We start from the raw sequence: 19,771 nt of genomic DNA, 5'->3' as shown, positions 1-19,771 counted from the left end.
ATAGGACGGAATTATAGACGAAGTCATTATAGAAATATTAAAAACATTAGTATGAAACACGAGAGATTTTACAGTACATTTAATGGCATTAAATATATAAAAAAATTCCTGAAATTTTGGAAATGTAATGTAAATAAACCATGTAAAGTTTCTATAATGAGTAAGATATAATAAGCTGCAAATTGAATAAAAGCAAAACTGCAATAATTAAGAAAGCAGAATTTATATATAGTGTTACAGAAAATAACAGAAAAAAAAGGCCTTCAATAACCTTAATGGACTTTACTGGGATTTGAAGATAACAGCTGCTTAATTCTACAAAAAATGATGTACAAATAATGGATGTAGAAAGGCTAATATATATATATATATATATATATATATATATATAAAAGGAAAAATGTGTGTATCTCAATACTCGAGTTACTTTCAGACTCAACATAAAATGATGCGTCATACAAATGATTTCATAACTGCACAAACCTGATCACTTTATGGCATCGTGATAATCCTAAATGTATTTTTCACTATAAAATTATTTATAGATTGAAAGCTATAATTCTCTTAGATACTTAGATAATTCTCTTAGATACTATAATTTTTTGAGCAAAAAAAAATTTTATGCAGCCTTGATAAAATAACTTAAATAAATCATATTCATATTTCTGTGAAAAATCGAGAAATTTTGATTTCTTGATGCTATAATGAAGTAACAAATATATATAATACATTAACTTAAAAGGAAATTTTAAGCATTTATATATTTAAAGAAGTCATATTACTTCGTTTGCAATAGTTCCGTTAAATGAAACAAGTGTCTTTCTGAGGAAAACACAAAGTAATTTTTGTTTAATAATTTTATAATCATCTTCAACTACAATAATAAACAAGTAAATAGAATTATTTCAATTTTCTAAAAAATAAAATGTTGTTTCAATGAAATAAATAATCATTAAAATATAATAAAAGTCAAATAAGGATTCAATATAAAATAAAAAACATATAAAGAAAACGAGTTATATAAGAATGCAACTGAAGCAGGAAGATTAGCATTTATCACAAATAAATCAATTTAAAGCACAAGATTAGCATTTATCTCATTTACAATTAATATCAAAGAAACAACAAAAAATTACTCAATTCCATAATTAAAGCCATATAATTACTGTGCATAAATATAATCAACGCTGCCATTTAGTCTATTCCTGTGCAACCTAATATCTTTTGACAAAAGAAAAGGGTAGATAAAAGTTTGGTTAATTATTTTCCAGAGGATGTGATAATGTAGTAAAACTTTATGCACATATATCTAAGACTAGAATTCAGAGGTAAATTTCGAAAAATGTGCATTTCCAAGTTCATTCCTGAAGTAAATGTATAGGTAATATTGTCAGAATACTTTCAATAAGCACTAATTAATTATATACAGATGCTAGTGCATTAATCATGAACAGTATTGCACAGTAATCAAAAACATGTAAAAAAAGCTTTTTGGTAATTTGAAATACATATCATAACTAAAAATTTTGCAGTATAAAATTATTTAAAGAGAAATTCATTAAAAATGAATTTTAAACTAATAATTTTAAAATCTGCTAGTCTCAGCAAAAAAAAAAAAAAAAAAAAAAAAAAAAATGGAATGTAAAAATAGTTATATCGAAATTGCAGAATTATAAAGAGAAGAAACTTTAGAAGATTTTACACTTTCTTTAGTTAATAATTCAACATCTTATAAATTTTTTTTTAAAGTGAGAAGATTAAAATTGACTGTCAATGGTAAAAATAATTTAAAAACAGAATAAAGTGAAGTATATCAGCATAAAAAGGATTCACAATCTTTCAAAGATCAGATCAATTGGAAAATTAAATAAAGTGGATAACATCTAATAACGTTTACAGTCTTTATATCAAAAGTGCTTTAAAACAATATTATAAAAAAAAAGATTTTTCCTTAATTAAGGATTTTGCAGGATTTGCAATTAATACTGATGTCATAACATATATTTATGTTTCTCATGAGCAACTTTGCAATGATATTAAAAGTATATTAATAATAGATTAATCAGGGATACTAATTTTTAAAAAAAATGGTTTCATAAAGCTATATATTAATACAAGATATCCTATCAAGTAGAGCAGAAAATCCTAAAGGCTCTATGATAAAAGTAACATTTTAAGCAATTGTATTAGTTATTAAATATTTAATTTAGCATGAATTTATTAAAACAACAGGTCTTTTGAAGTAATATAATGAACCATCAGGGGGCGATTTCACAAATTTACAAAGTTATTAATGACAAAAACATCTAAAACCTTGTTTCGCTTTCGAAACCCCCACACCCACAGGAGTATGGTTTTTTACACATACCAACATCAAGTTCTTCAGACAACATAATTGATAATAATATAATTCATAACTTTCTGACCATGTAGCTGAGATTCAGTTGATATGAAACAAAGTGGCAATGATAATCCAGTCAACTTCATAGAACAGTTGTTTTTTAATCAATTTAGAAAAAACTTGAAGAATTTTAGATGACTGAATATAATTCATTCTTAGTTTATCTCTAACAGAAAAAAAGTAAAAGAACCTAATGCAATGTAGTGAAACTAATAAAATCTTCATGATAATAGAAAATAAACAATAATTATAGATGGACACTGTGAAATAATAGCATTGTATAGTACTTTTTCTTCTAATATTGCATAACAAAACTTGCTTAATTGGACAATTTTCTTTTTTTTTCTGTTTAACCCTCTATATCACCAAGTTGCATTCCAGCAATAAACACAAAAAATCAATATCTCTTTCAAAGCAAGCTTTGAAAAACGATTTTATTGGCTGTAGCAATATTATAGTAACCATAAACTATCTGTATAGTCATCCACACTCGATTTTTCAAAACAAGAATTCATTCATCGTTTACATAGCTTTGCATGATTAGTTCTGTAAATCTTTGAATTTAATAAGATGGGGGAAAAAAAAACACCCACGGAAATACGAATAAAAATATTTTCCACAAACGTACATTAAAATGTTTGTGCCAAAAAAATCTACAAAATTTTATGTTTAGTTTTATTGGTGTACCAGTTAATCAAAAACATATGCTTCTGAATAAGCTTCAATGATTTCAATGTCAATTTTCAAAACCTTTCTCGATCTAATCGAGATAGAATTTTCAAAATAAGACCTATTCTGGAAAAAATAAATGGCAATATTAAAAAGTTCTGTCTGCTGAATATTTATATGTAGATGAACAAATTTGTTTAAAGAAGTTTCTAAATTTTATGAAGAAATATAATCCGAAAGAGCCATATAATGAATATGAAATTCAACTTTTGAGTGATGAACCAAGATTTACTTATAAAATCTAACCTAAGGATAAATGAAGAAAAAGATCATAGACATTTTCATGAATAATATGCAATAGTTAATGGAGTTAACATATCAATGGCATCATGGAAAGACAAAACTATTAATTTAATATCTTCCTTTTCTGTAATAAATCTGCAAAAACTCATATTGAAAAGCATACTGAACTTTTGTTCTAAGTATAACAGGCAAATGGGTATTATAGGAAGATAGTAGAGAAGTAGAAGATAGTAGATTCGAATCTTTATCATTCTTTAGATTTAATTTTGACTAATACTTCATTATACAAATATAAAGCAAGTTGAAGGGGGGAAAAAGATGCTACACTTTGCTGTTTTCTATCTTGAAGATGCTAAAACCTTAAATAATAAAATGAAAGCCCTGGTCAAGGGTAACAAAAAGACGACAAAGCAATGTAAAAGTGGAATACAAGAAGAATTGCACGAGGTCCTGCTCAGCATATTCCACCAACAGCAATGAATCAAGACGAAACTCAGCAGATAAAAAAATAAATTGCAGACATCCAAAATGCACAGAATTTGTACAAACTGTGAGAAAAGTTCTTGTTACAACAAAAACAATAGTTGATTAAAAATTAACACCTTAATTGAATTCTAACAAATGTTTAATACTCACACTATTTTGTATGATATTCCAGATATCAGCAAACCTTTAAATCAACAAATTTTTATTTCAATGTTCTAAACTTAATAATTTTTATAAACTTAAAATACTGTATACTAACTTCTGAGTCAGGATATATATATATATATTCGAATCGGAGTTGCGATATAAAGGGTTAAATCTCAATGTAAATTTATTATCCCCAATGCATTGTTCTAACTGAATGCATGACATACTATCACAATATTTTTGTGTTTTAGGATTTCCAAGCTGCAATATTATTTCAGAAACATAAATTATGAGAAAATTTTAATACAAATATATAATATCTGTCGTAACTACAATACGAAAAAACACTAAACCAATATTTGATTTAAAGTTTATTTAATTCAGATATAAAAGTAAAATTGGTTGCAAATTTCGTAATACTTAACATTGTTTTAAAAAAAACTGCTTGTCAGTACCTTTGAACACAAAATATATAAATCATGTTTTAAAGATGAATATAAAAATATTACTAATTATTAAGGTATGATATAGTCATTCTTAGAAAGATGGAATGTATAAATACTGTTCTTCTATTAAATATGCATTATTTTTTCGCACTAATGAAGCATTTTATTTCTTTTTTAATTCTGAGAAGCTTCCATATTTTTAAAGACTGAAAAAGTTTCACTGACTACTATTTAGTTTTTGCGTAGACATCTTACAGCAGCATTGTAAAATGCCTTGCAATATTTTTGGAATGTCACTATATTTCTTTTGAAATCATCCACACATTTTTGTGGATCATGGTATTTAGAACAAAATGATAAAACCAACATGATAAAAAAATTTATTAAACTAAAATGCGACGCAAATTTTATGAATAATATGCAAAATGACCATAACACAAAATGAATTGTCTGTCTATAATGTAAATTATGTATTGTCGAAGTAATTATGTTATACTTCGACAAAGCGAAAAATAAGTTATGACTTTTCAATGATTAAATGCTCTTAGAGTGCTTTATAGCTAAATATTCAAATGTCAAATAATAATAATATTACGGCAGAAAAACATACTAGCAAGACTAGTAAAGTATAAATGGTAAAAAATCATGTATTGTCATTCTAATACAAAGCTTGAATTTAAAAATTCATGTGCCAGATAATCAATACAATAAAAATCCTAAGCAAATAAAAATGGAATGCATCGAAATACAAATATTTAGAACACATAAACATTCACTTGAAATCTAAAACACATAGTCAACATTTTATAAATCTGCTGTACACTAAAAATACAGTAAACAGTAATCCCCACCAAAACTAACATTACATACAAACACCAAGAGAAACAATTATCCATGGCTAAAATTCAGATATCAAAACATCTTGTTTATATTAACAATTCATTTTCAAGTAAGCAAAGTTGTTCTGAATTCTGTAGACTCAAATTTGCCATACAAACTTTTAAGTAGTAAAATATCTTAGAGAGCTTAAAACTATTCTCTTTCTTTTAAAGAGAATTTAAATGGCTTCTGCAAATATTAAAAGTTTCAAACATAGCAACATTAAAAACGATCTTTTGACAAGGTACCCATTTCAGTATCTTGTAAATATTGTAATTCCTGTAACTCTTGAAATTTCTCATTGTCTTTTATGCGAGCATAGTTTGCTGACAAGCACATTAAGTAATGAACCTGAAAAAAATGAATTTATCATTAACAATGATTAATTTTCTTTAATTAGAAAACAAACGAAATCAACTAGACTAAATATGAACTGCTAAACATGGAAAGATCTAAATTCAACAAAATAATCAAAAGCAGAGCATTATAATTTTTAAAGATTTCTGCAAGCAACAGAGCTAAATAATCACAACATGAAAGAAAAAAAAATTACTTACCAAACTCAGCACAACTAAGAAACTAGCTACAAGGGCAACAATGAACAAGACTTCAGATGGTTCCACCTGAAATCACAAAAACAATAAAATAATTAACACTGACATGAAAATAACAAAACTTTATGAACAACACAGAAGAGAAAATAAAAAAAGAACAAAAATCCTTTTTTCATTCATATAAATTATTAACCTAGGATAAATAGGCGTAAATTTTAATTAGTACCTGAACATTCGCAAACATTCAACTCAATTAATTTACTTTGATAAAGTTGAGTTGAGTTTGTTTTTTATGGCACAAAAGCCATCTTTGGCTAAGCTGTGCCAGATTCTTGAACAAAATATTTATATCAATTGCTAATAAAATCAAAATATGGAATGCTTACACAATCCAAATGTCTAAAAGCATAAATCTGTGAGTTTTAGCGATATGTGATGCGCGAGGATAGAACCTGGGACCTTGTGGTTCGCAGTCCAGTAACATAACCATGATACCAAAACAATTGCTCTGGTAGCAGGGCTGTTAACTGGCTTATATGCTATTCACCACAGACTCTAACTCCAGTGAGTCGAATGATATGACTGTTAAGTGGTGATGTATTTTTAGCTGTTGTCTAATGGGCCTGTACCCAATTGAGTAGCGCCAAGCGTTATGGCGAGCGTTTGTGGTTGCTGATGCGTCAAGTGAGTCTGACGGCTTTGGGTTGCTGCGGCCTTTTTGTAGTGCTGCGTCACGTGAGTCTGACGACTTTGGTTTGCTGTGGGTAGATGGTGCCACAACAGCTGCACGAAGGTTGAAGGTTCATCGTCCGAGGTCACCAATTTAGCGATATGAGATGCGCGAGGATAGAACCTGGGACCTTGTAGTTCGCAATCCAGTAACATAACCATGATACCAAAACAATTGCTCTGGTAGCAGGGCAGTTAACTAGTTTATATGCTATTCACCACAGAGTCATGAAAAAGTGTAGCAATGATGTATGGGACTGTGCCAAAAAGGGCAGTTAATGTTCAGATGTGATTATAAAAACCAATAATTTTTAAAAATCTAAAAAGGTCAACATGTAGGGTTTTAGAAATCAACTCGCCCAATTCAGGTCGAGATTTCTGAAAACATGCAAGACGCTGGATAGAAAAACATGGAAATTCTACAATATGTAAAATAGACATATGACTATTATATATTGAGCAAAAGGGTGTTGGGTCCCCCATCAACAGATGTCGGTGTGTGAATCCAATTTGTTCAATCCTCAACTTAGTTAAAATTGTGTCTGTGTAAAGTGGGCCAGTGTTTTCTGCTGTGTAAAGTGGGCCAGAAATCTATTGTAGGCTTAATTGTATGATGGAGTTAATGGCGAATCTGTGCATCCCCTTCAGTTTGCCATTTGGAATGCAAAATGTGACATATTCATATATACACATCAGTGTCTCATAATCATAAAGCGGAATCTATGTTGGCAAGAAAGTAGTAGCAAATTTAGCTGCCATATCAGCATTTTCATTTCCTAGAATTCCCACATGTGCAGGGACCCAGCATAAAATAATTTGAAAGCCCTTTTAGATAAGTTTGTCATACAAGTTTAAAATGTTGAAAAGCAAAGGATGGCCGCGAGCATGTAAAGATGATAGAGATTCCAAAGCGCTCAGTAAATCAGTGTATATTATATAGTTATCTGCGGAACAATCGGAAATAACCGATAAAGCTTTTAAAATGGCAGTTACTTCTGCTGTAAAAATGGAACAAAATGAATTAATTCTGTAAGCTATTGTGGAATTTTGAAACAATACAAGCGGAAGAAGTATGATCGGAACCTCTAGAGCCATCTGTAAAAATAGGTTTAAATTGACGATATTTTTGACGATGGTCAGCAAAGATATCTGCAGTGTTTTGTTTATCAAAATGTTGAAAAGGATTCAAGTATTGGATACAATGAAATTTACCAGGATGGTAAGATAAATGATTGTTTAAAAACTATTTGCTCCTTCTCTAGACGCAGTTCTGAAGCCAAACAAGTTATTCTCTCAAATAATGAGGGTATCAATGATGGTCGAGCAGCCTGAAGACATTGTAAAAATTTGTTCTTATTAAAATTACAATAGGGACGACTAGGGTTTGATAAATTTTAAAATAATAATGATGAAACAATATCTGCTTCTGATGGTATTAACAGCGGGCTATCTTCTACTTTGATAGAAGATAGCCCGCTATTAATATTAAATTTATAAAACTACCTTTAAAACCTCCTGAGAAGTCATACTTTCCATCTAATGATCTGGTTCCAGTATGTCTATTTCACATAAGCATCAGTAAACACAAAGCATGAAGGAAATTAACACAGGACAGGATGTTTCATATTCATTTTCATTTAAATCAAAAATCACACCGTGATATGGAATGTCAGAAAAGTTCTTGGCATCTGTAAATTCCTACCCTTTACATTATTGCTAAAAATGAGGATAACACAAAATATTTTGAGGCACAGTAACTAAAGGAAAATTTTAATTATATTATATTATATCAATATTTCATTACATGAAACTCTAATTATTCAAATTAGCACAAAAATATTTATTCAATTTAAATACTGATTTTTTTTAATTTTGTTTGGCTATTAGAATAAATAACTTTCTCAAATCAAATCTATGGTATTCTATATGAGTTGTGCCTAACACAAAAGGTAATAAGAAATATTAAAAGAATTTCCACAATACTGTCAAGCATTCATATTTAGGTTTAGAGTCTAAAGATAAATTTAACAAAGTTGATATTTAGAGCGATAAAATCTTTCTTCTAAACAAATTCACAATTGTTCAATAATAAGCATAAAACCATCTTCAATAACAATGACACCCTCCTATCTCTTAATCTGAAAGTATAGAAGCAAATAGCGTTTTCCCTCAACAATGGAAATTCTGAAGAATAAGGAGCTATCACAAAAGACAATGTTGAGGTGTAAGCATGGCTTTTTATTTATCTTAGTATAGCAGTTGCATTTTTCACATATAAAGAGCAAGCACTAGTAAATTTACTGATGAAAAATTTTCGCATGACTCTACATTTTTAATTAAAATCAAATTTGAATTATTTGACAAGCCCAAGCTTGTGCTTCTGCATATAAAATAACCACACACCTTCCAAATTCTCAAAAGGCATAGTGATTCTTACATTCACTAAAGTAAAGTAAAAAAAATACTTACACAATCTTTACAGAAGTTTTTCTGTTTCCCTTCATCACATATTCTAAGCAGATTTACATCTGTATTATTAGGGAAAAGAAATCCTGCAAAATAATATAATTAAATCGGTAACAGAAAATTTTTTTTTTTGCAAAGATCAATACGGAAGAAGAAAAAGAAGGGGGAAAAAATACAGAATATAAATAATGCTTCTTTCTAAAAGGTCAATTTTCAATTAGATTTGAAGTTTTAAATATAAAATGGGAAGAGGGAGGATAGAGTTTACAGTGATTGAGACTACAATGAATGGTATAAGTACCCACATTTCTAAATAATTTATAAATAAAAAATTCTAACAATTTTTTTAGAAAAAAATTGTTTATAAACTTTTTTGCAATAGTTTTTTTAAAAAATGATAAACTATTAAGCAAGCAAATTAAAAAGAATATAATGAAAGAAAATTAATAAATCTGCAATGCAAGCGATTAACAGAAAAGTTTGATTCTATACAAATCCGACATTTATTAGAGAAATAAATAATTTAAATATAATGATGTATGTATATTCAATGTAATGTAAGGTGATGTACTAATTTAGATAATCTTTAAATCATAAATATAAAACAAAACTTTTCCGAAATTTACCCAGTTTGCATATTCATACAAAAAAAAAAAAAAAAAAATAGATGGAGACTTGAATTGTTTTGTTAAATTACAGAACATAAAACAAGAGGAACATTGCATAATATAGAGAACATTCATAATAAAAATTTCACACAAAAATCATAAATCTTCAAAATAATGATTTCAAATTTTACAAGAATACAAACACGGCAGCCTAAACTCCATACATAGCATTGTATAGTTTACCAAAATATGACATTCAAATTCAACAAGCAGCAAAGTGGTCTCTTTTAGTTTTCCCAATTTTAAAAAAATTTAAATTAAAGGCATTTCAAGAATTACATCCATATAATTTTCGGAAAATTCCAATAGCAAAATGTTTTTTGAAATCCACAATATATTTGTCTGATGCGAGTATTCCAGGAGGCACACAACGGGAGTTGAACCACTGATAAAAAGATGAAAGGAGAGTTAAGCAAATGAAAGTTACTTTTGCTGCTACTAAAAAAATTAGAATTTTTTATTGGTGGTATAAACAGTTTGCTATCTTAAAACGAAACTATATGAAAGGAACTTATATCTTTAAAATTTCCTAAGAAAAGGAGGAGTGAATTTTTTAATTTGTGAAAAGAAAATAGCTTTCTAAAATTATAAGATCCAAAAAGTTATAATAACTTACGACCATTTTTTAAATGTGAATCTGAAATCATTGAGCCAGTATATGTAGAATTATTTTTAAAAATCTGAAAAGGACATAAAAGGATATTCAGGAAAGCTATTATACAATGATTTATTTACAATTCATAACATTTTGCTGAGCTAAGAATTTTCAATTTTTGTTTGATATTTTTAGAAAGAAATTAAAATGCTGAGAAATAAGTTCAACGACTTATATACTTAGCTCAATTTTATGTGAGAAGAAATTTCTTAAAGTATTGTAAATAGAATGCAAGAAAATTACAATTCAAATGTACTTAAATTGCCAAATATTTGTAAAATGTTGAAGCCCTGATTCAAACTTGTAAAACTAAACTCAAACAATGAATTGTTGGTTGGTTTTTGGGGTTTACTGGGGCAAGAGCCAAATGCGGCTATATTGTACCAAATATATGGTTGATATACAGACACATGGTAGCGTATAAAACTGTTAAAATTCTAAAACATTTCAAGTTAATATTTACAACAAAATCTTATGAAAAAACAACAGATCACAGAAAACATAGTTATCCTCTTCAAAATATCATGAAATGTCATTCAAGATAAAAAAAAAAAAAAAAATACATGTTAAGATAGAAAAATTGTTTAAAATGCAAGAAACAAAAAATTGGAACAGAATTAAAATAGAATTAACAGAATTAAAAATTCAATTTGGTATCAAAGAATGGGAAAACCATTGTGGTCTTTTAACTTGATATCTTTTTTAGTATTTGCCATGGACACAGGTACTTAAAATTGAAGGTTGAAATGTTTTAAAATCGAAGCATTGAAATCAGCACTTATAATTTTTGTCTTAGGGCAGGTTTATCAGAGGATGCTTGCTTTGCCGAGGATTGTTCTGTAATAACAGGAGAACTTTCTTCAATAATTTCATCTGAAACACAATCTAAGGTATTTTCACCTACAAACGACATAATTTCTTTATTAGTTTTATTATTGTGGTTACCATATCTATTGAGAAATATTTAGATTATGAATTTACATGTGGCAATTTGTTTTATTATGACTTATTTTATCAGTTGTAATTTTAAATTGTTTTTTAGTAACTGTTTTAAAACCGGCCCATTCTGTGAAACTGAAGAGAAATCACAATTCACTATAAAATCATGGTTTTCAAGCTAAATAGTAAACAGAGTAGGTGAGAATACATCAGAAATTGAGTTCATTTTAGGAACTGGAAGTGTTTTTCTAAAGAAATGGGATCAATTCATACGTTAGGAGAATTTATCTGCTTACTGTGAGAGTGAACTATGAATACATAGCTATATCCTGTAGGGATTTGTGATCTGGTTAAGTTCCAGGGTTTAAGATAAATTATATTTTTAAATTTCATTTATGCACTTATTATTTCTTTTTCTTATAGCCAAAAAGAACTGCAAAAATAGGAAGTGTGTGTGTCTGAAATTCGCACATTTCTCCTTAGAATTACATTGAGTATTATCATGGCTAACTTCTGTAGAGTGGATGCAAGCCTGTGTTCCATGGCAAGAGCATGTAAAATAAATAAAACAGTGGTTTTTAAAGCAATGAAGAGGCTTGAAGCTATAAAACTAAAAGACATATATACTCTACTTTAATGCACTCTAGTAGTTTGAAGAACAGCATTTAAAAATGAAATACTTTGCGTTTAGGAGATGGCTATCCCTTCATACAGACATACATTATACATGGGCTCACTTCCTGATCTAGCAATGTTTTGAGAATTTTTTGTAATGGAACATTTAGTACTTCTAAAGCAGAGAGGAGACTGCCTGTCATCAAGGTACTTACTACTCCTAGGTCCTTCAATTTCCATTAAGGGATGGGAAAAAAAAAAAAAAAAAAAAAAAAAAGCAAAAAGCAGAAGTTCTTTGAAAGAATTCAAAGATGCATGTGAAGATGTAATGACTGGAATGTTTGAAAAGACTTCAGTTTTACTATCTATTGAGAGCGTTTTCGGGACTGGACTTCAACAAGCAATTCATCAGACCAAAGCTTTTAACCTTACCAATATAACCAAAGACGGCTTTCTCAATTAAAAAAATTACAAATACCAAGCCTAAGAGCTTGGTGTTAAGGCTCTTTGTTTCAACAATAGCAGACTAACAACTCAAGTAGCTAACTACCAGTTGAATTAATAAACTGGGGACCAGAGCGCAACGGATGTCTAATGTATTGATATGCACAGCCAACATATACAGGGTTGCCACTGAAAACTGAAAAAAAAAAAAAAAATCCTTGTATCTTCCCTGCTTTTTCCCTATACACATATTCAAGATACGAGGAAATGCACAAATGACACTCATGTGCTAGTTATAATACAATATGATTTTAAGGAGTGGAAAAGACAAGGCAAGGAAGGTAAAATTTAACATTATTCGAAATAATAGCATATCAAAAGAAGGCTTATATTTACATATAAAAAAAATAATTTCTCTTTATTTATTATCTAGAATTTAGCAAGACAAAATTTATATATTAAGGGGGATATATTATCTCTCATGTTTTTTAACTTAAGTCAAACAAAATTAAGGTTATATAAAACACAATTTTTTTTATATCAAGATGCAAATCATTCAATGATTACTTAACAAAAAAAAAAAAAAAAAAAAAAAAAAAAGCATTACAAAGTAAGATTTTTTATTTATCCATTTTTGCCAACTCATGTATTTGGGCATCAATTTCTGCAGATTTTTCAGCCATCAGTTTTATGGAGCTAATCTTTAATGAATAAGTACAACATTTTTGTATGGCCTAACGTACATTTTTCAGCTATTTCACTTTCAGTGAATATATGTGAAAATATTTTCTATATATCACTGAATGCATTAAAAGGCGATTGTAACACAAGTTTCAAAGCTCATAAGATATAAATTTAAAATTTTTGTTTTTTAACTAAAAAGTTCGAAATTGGTTTATTTTCGGACATAAAATTTGACATTTTCGCATTTGACATGTCTTTCTTTCCTGTATTCCTTTTAGATATTAAGTTCAACATCAATGATGACTCTTTTGAAATGGCAGGCAATCTTGTTATGGATTTGGCAGAACTGCTCGAACCCATTTAGCAAAATCAAGTTTGATTTTTTTTAATCCGCCCGATTCATTTTAAATACAGATTTTGAAATAAACGCTCAGTTTCTCAAATAATGAACAAACCAATTCAGATTGAATGTTCCTACCAGAGAAATGTATTCTATTCTTTCAAGAAGTTACAAAAGTCTCGCGCATGCTTGTCAGCTGCAATTCGGAAATATCATGGAGAGAGAGTGAGAGAGAGAGAGAAAAAACAGTTGTTTTGCAAGTCGAAAATGGAATAACCTATAAAGAATTTTTTATAACTGCAATCTTTAGAGATCGGAATATTTTAGATGGAAAAAATAACTAAGGAACTTAAAATTCCCTGTATTTCCTCCCTATTTATTAAAATTTTCAAAATTCCCTCCATTTTCCCGGTTTTTTACTATTGCTTTTTAAATTCCCTGTGTTTTCCCGGTGGCATGGCAAACCTGATATAGGTTTTTCGGCTGTCTATGAGAAGCAAGCAGAGCGGAAACAGCTTCCCTCTAGCTAGCTGCGGACAGATGGGGAAGGACAGCAAATATCAGAATGCTTAGGGGATGGTATCCTTTAAAATGGAGTAAAGGTCCCCAGGTATCTAGGGATTGAGGTTCATGTACTCATAAAAAAGGTGAGCCTTTAAGAGAGTTAGTCCATGGAAAAATAAAATAATTTTATACTAAAGAAATCTAGATTTTTGATTTCATAAAAATAGTCCTTAGATCTCTACAACTTTCTACTCTTATATGAAGAATAAACTCTATGTAAATCTATTTAATTCATATATGAAAAGTACTTGTTAACAATTAAAAATTATGGCTGTAAATGGGTTTAGTATGAAATTTTCTTTATAGAGAATTAAATAATATTCTTTTTTTATACAATCCAATATGCAAATAGCACAAAATCTGCAGTTATTTAATACTTGATAAAAGCATATTACATGCATCAAAACCTTTTTTTCAATATGTAAAGTGTAACTTAAATTTTTAATCAACAATAGAAAAAAAACTTGTTAACTTACCAAGAGGCTTTAGATCAATACATTTATTTTCAGGGTTTGATTCATACTTCAGGTTATTACACATCCCCCACCAAACAGTGAATACAAATGTTATAAGTACAAGAGAGACAAAGACCATTAACCAGACCAGCTCCAAAATATATGTCAATCCCATAAACTAAAAATAAATATAAAGTTTTACACATCATATACGCAAATGAAATATATATATATATATATATATATATAATCCAACAATACATATATAGATAAAATTAAAACAATGATGTTACAAATATAGCCATGACATAGTTAATTATTTTGAGAAATTCAATAAGATGTATGGCTTATGTCAAGTAAAAAAACATTAACAATTCAAAAAAATTATACGAGTAATGTACATACAATCATTTAAAAAAAATTCTTCATTACACATTTCAAACAGAGCACACAGTTTATAAGAAATTTTGTGAACTTGTAAGCATAACATAAAAATTAAACAGTAATACATTGAAAATAATAAAAGCCTAGACACGAAGGGAAATGATCTAAAGAAATCATAACCTGCTTTATAGAATTATTTAAAGAATGCTTTTCATTTTTTATTAATAATTATCCAATTTAAATTAAGAATCACCATGATAGCTGTTCACAAAAATATTTTCCTGATACTTGGAAGGAATATTAATTAAATTATTGAATGAGATCATTTACATATGTTTTTATCTCAAAACATTAAAAATCAGAATTTTATGCTAATTCCAAACTGAATAAAAAAGAATGCATTTATATAGAGATTTTTTTAAAAAAAGTTCTTGAAAAATGGCAGGAACATTTTCCATGATTGTTTATAACATTGGCTTCAAAGAAATACTAAATATTAAAATAAATCCTCTCACTTACTAATACATGAAATTGCACAGTACACATAACACATAGGCAATAAGACAGATATTGTATATCCAATTAAATATTTTTGAAAATCTTTATTCTGTACTTCAGTAGGCATCAATTGCTTAATTTATGATTACCTGATTAAAATTCATACAATCATATTTCAAACCTTAAAATAAAATTGATATATATATATTTTAAAAATAATCATCACTTTTGAAACTACTTACGAAGGCACATGATACTCTTCCACCAATTCTGGATTTGAATCCACGGTAAATTCTTTCTCTAGTTGCACCAGTTGCCAAAAAGCCAACCAATAATAAAATTAAACTGAAGGCACCCATTACGCTACCAATGATTATGAAAACAATATGCAAGTCCATAAGCCTAAAATAAAAGATTAAAAAAAATCCCAACACATCATTAATAAATGAAAAGCTAATCAATACCGATCAATATAACAGCTTTTAATAAAAGAGAATGATTCTTTTTCTTTCAAAGAATATTTTTTCTCAACTCATTTATATTCCAATATTGAAAGTCTTCATATAATTTTGAATGTTGTCAAAATAAAGCCAAAAATAAAATTTAGACTATTAAAATTAAGAAATAAGTAAATACACTTATAACTTTGATTTGATTTTTTTTTTTTTTTTTTTTTTTTTTTTTTTTTGGCAAAGTAAAGTTTAATTTTATGACTGTACTTATATAACAACATATATATACATTTCAAAGTATTATTGGTACTTAACATTCCTAATTTTCATTAAAATGTATGATTAAATTCTATCAACAATTAATGTATATTTCTTCAATTTAATATTTTTTTTTTTTTTTAAACATTTTTGAGAGTACAATATTCATCACATAGTAAACAGAAAAATATCCACAGATTTCTATAGCAATAAACTACAATACAAGAGGTAAAACTTTAGCACTACAAATTAATTATAAGATACTATTTGTATTTTTAAATATATAAATCATTGCATTAAAGAAGGAAAATAATATCATCCTATAAAAAATTAAAGAGAAAATTATCTATTAAAAATTACAATAAATAAATGCTACTTCAACAATAAGTAAACATTTCAAATTCACAAAAATAACAAATGCTAGGAAATGATAAAAATTATTTACCAATCAAATTTAAACAAGAAGACTTCTTCAAAGGTTCTCAGAGTTAGAGAAATGCCACGATAAAATGAGCCAAGGAATATGCCAACCCCAGTACAACATAGTACTGTAGCAATCAGTGTTGCATATGGTATCCTGGTTAAACAGCGACATGCTAAAAATGGGAAGAAACAGTAATCATAAGAAAAATATGAATATATTGTCAACATGCAATTAAAAATGAGCAAGTAAAAAGAAGAGGAAAGAACAGTTCCTGTAGTTTTCTCTTTCAAAATAACTAACACATATCTTGACATGCACAAATTTTTTCTGTCATAGAGATAATGGAAAGCAACAATTAAAAATTAACATCTTTTTCTAATAGCCTTGGTCACTGTCAGTTATATAACGGCAATACAAGATGCTGAATAAAAATATATAAAAATGATTATACCTTTTTTTCAATAAATTTCAGTATTAATATAATAACAATTTTAATACTAAAATGCTTATATTGCACTCACAGACTGAAAGTTACCCCCTCCCCCAAAAAAACTGAAATTTAAAAAGGATTCAAGTATATATTAATCCTGTAATTTGATATATTTGCTGCCGAAATAAAGCTTTTATAATTAAAATCGCAACTCTCTCACAAAAACCCAGAACAATAATCATGCATTTATTAATACTATTATTTTATAGAAGGAACCATAAAAAACTATAAAAAAAACTCAGTATTTTTTTATCGATAAAAGTGCAACTTTCGATCATGTAAAATAATACATGCAATATTTGCATCTGTCTACACTTCAATTACTCAATATGTAATGATGATCTATATTCTTTTACATCAATAAAGCAATGTCTTTTGATAACCAGAAGTCATTAACTAATTTCAGCTATAAAGGTGACATTTACAATTATAAAATTACATTAATGCTAAATTTTACAGACATTAACTTTTAAATAAAATTTTTTACCAAATAATAGATTTTGCCAATTATTATACAAACATTTATAGCTATGAGGATAAAAGTAATTCTAAAATTACAGAATTAACAAAGAAACTCACAAAATGATTCTGTTTTTTCTTCATACATAAAACCATCCACATATTGGAATGGAATAGGATAATGGAAAATTAAAGGCCCAACATAAGTCCCCATTGTCAACGAATGCACAATGTGAAAAGAGAGCAGAGACAGTTGAGAAGCCATGCAAGTAATGTTATTGATTGGTCTTCAAACTAACCACATATCATTACAAGGGCTTCTTTCTCAGCTTTTTAATAGCCCAGCAGAGACGAAAGAAGGGGGAAAGGGGAAGAAATGAAGGGACAGGAGATTTGGGTAAAGAAACTGCAGGAAAGATTTAAAAAACAAATCACACCTTAATAATTAATATATACAAAGCAGATCATAAGACTCAATTTAAAAATACTTTTGGAATTACAGAGAAAAAAAAATGATTTTTTAGTATTAAATTAAAAATAAGTTATTCATTATTATTTTAGCGTTTCTTTGAAATCGAATTTTTAAGATTTTAGACAAAATAAAAATCTTAACTTAATAAGAAAATATTTAGTTAATCTTTTGACTAGCATCACCAATTTAGCAGGGGCATTCCATGTTTAATTGTAGTGGATTCAAAGATTTCAAATGAGCAGAAAAATATATTTATAAATATTATATTATATTTTAGATATTACATAATATATTTTGATAAGTTATAAGTACATCAAAGTAAAAATAAAAGCTTAATATAATTCTGAACTGTAAAAATAATGATGTTAAAAATCAAATACTGTATATCTAAATAATAATTTCAAATCTGAAATTTATTAATAGATATAATTTTCTTTTTCATTTTGTTGCAAAACTTTCTTTCCAGCTCCTAACTTTCAAAATAATACATTTGTAATAAATATTAAGATACTGAATAAAGTTTACAATATAAATAATACAAAAACATCCATAAGTTTATGCATCAATCAACAAAACAAGCAATTCTTAAAAAATTATAGCTTTACAGTCTAATAACTCCATTTATAAAATTTTTCAATTTATGAAGTAAAATTAAAATAAATTTTCTTAAACATTTGCAAATTTTTAATAATTAAGATGTATGACTCTTAGCAAAAATATAACAAATGTTTAAGTAGATCTGATAAAATATTGTTAAAATAACAAAATAAGCATAATATTATGTATATTTTATAACAGAATTTCTAAACAAGCCATTACACTTAGCGAAGTTTGAAAAATCAGAAATATGAATCAAGCGTCATAAGAAAAAGAACACATAAAATTTTTTAATCAATAACTGATCTTCAATATAAATAATTAAAAATTCGAAAAAAAAAATGGTCAATTTTCAGTGAAACATTTAAAAAAAAAAGTAAAATCAAAGCCGAAGAACATTTTATGATATTAAATCTTTCAGTTCCATTCAATATAAATTGTTTCAAATACAAAAATCTTTATCTTAAATGTATAGGAATTAAATAAGTGTAAATGTAAGAAAACAAACAACTGTAACCAACCAAGACAGATCAATAATATTCAGCTTGATTTTGTAAACAGAAATGGGCTTGCTTTTAAATTAAAATATAACTTTAAATTATAGACTTACATCCTCCACAACAGCCACCAGATTGTTGCTCAGAAACACTAGAGTAAGAATAAGACTTGCGAAACATTTTTTAAAAAATGAAAACAAAACAGTGTTGCTTCAAACGATGTGACAAACCTCAGTCAACAACCCGCAGACATTTCCAATTGCAATCAAACTGAACTCCTAACCGAAAGTTAGTTGCTGTTGCCACTCAGAATTTCATTCTAACGCTTGAGACACATCCATGTCCTAGCGAGCCTTAGTTCTTACTGAACATGGATAGTTTTGAAAAGAGAGACAAGTTTAGTTCAAAGAAAATATGAATAAGAAATCTAACCATCATATCCCACAATAAAATTTTCCATTGACTTCAAAGTTCGAATATAATTTGTACGCAATGATATCTGTTGTTGTTTCTTACGGCACCTGTAATGGACGAGTCCACTGTTACGAAGACAGCGATTTAAGTCGGTGGGAGAGTGTCTCTTGCTTTTTTAGTAGCGCCAACTAGGGCCAAGAGTACGACTTTACTATTAAGGCATCACTCATTCGCTTGCACAACTCCTTTTTACAGGAGGGCACATTCACGTATCTCACAGATAGAACAACAACCATGCCAAACCGAGACTCGAACCCAGGACGCCCAGATGACGGGGAAGATGCGCTACCCCTATGCCAGGACGCCGGCTCAATGTTATCTA

General features: G+C 28.1%; 1 protein-coding gene across 1 annotated transcript; it reads right to left on the bottom strand.

Moving 5' to 3' along the window:
• Window positions 1–1,715: 1,715 nt before the first annotated feature.
• LOC129959057 (neuronal membrane glycoprotein M6-a-like) lies at window positions 1,716–19,242 on the bottom strand. Its single transcript, XM_056071852.1, has 7 exons — window positions 19,089–19,242; window positions 16,482–16,632; window positions 15,569–15,728; window positions 14,466–14,622; window positions 9,084–9,166; window positions 5,889–5,954; window positions 1,716–5,682 (listed from the first exon to the last, which is right to left on the bottom strand). The coding sequence occupies exons 1-7, from the start codon at window positions 19,153–19,155 to the stop codon at window positions 5,554–5,556; spliced, it is 813 nt and encodes a 270-aa protein (XP_055927827.1). The 5' UTR covers window positions 19,156–19,242; the 3' UTR covers window positions 1,716–5,553.
• Window positions 19,243–19,771: the final 529 nt, after the last annotated feature.

This window comes from Argiope bruennichi, chromosome X1 (assembly GCF_947563725.1).
Source record: "Argiope bruennichi chromosome X1, qqArgBrue1.1, whole genome shotgun sequence".
Lineage (NCBI taxonomy): Eukaryota > Metazoa > Arthropoda > Arachnida > Araneae > Araneidae > Argiope > Argiope bruennichi.
This window is presented reverse-complemented; position numbering and strand designations above follow the sequence as displayed.

Bases quoted from the DNA above. Each gene is read 5' to 3' on its own strand.
- LOC129959057 (XM_056071852.1), bottom strand. From the start codon at position 19,155: ATGTTTCGCAAGTCTTATTCTTACTCTAGTGTTTCTGAGCAACAATCT. The intron at 9,167-14,465 runs GTAAGTTAACAA...ATTATTTTGCAG, and splicing joins TATTGATCTAAAGCCTCTTG to GATTTCTTTTCCCTAATAAT. The intron at 5,683-5,888 runs GTAAGTAATTTT...CATTTTTTTCAG, and splicing joins TCTTAGTTGTGCTGAGTTTG to GTTCATTACTTAATGTGCTT.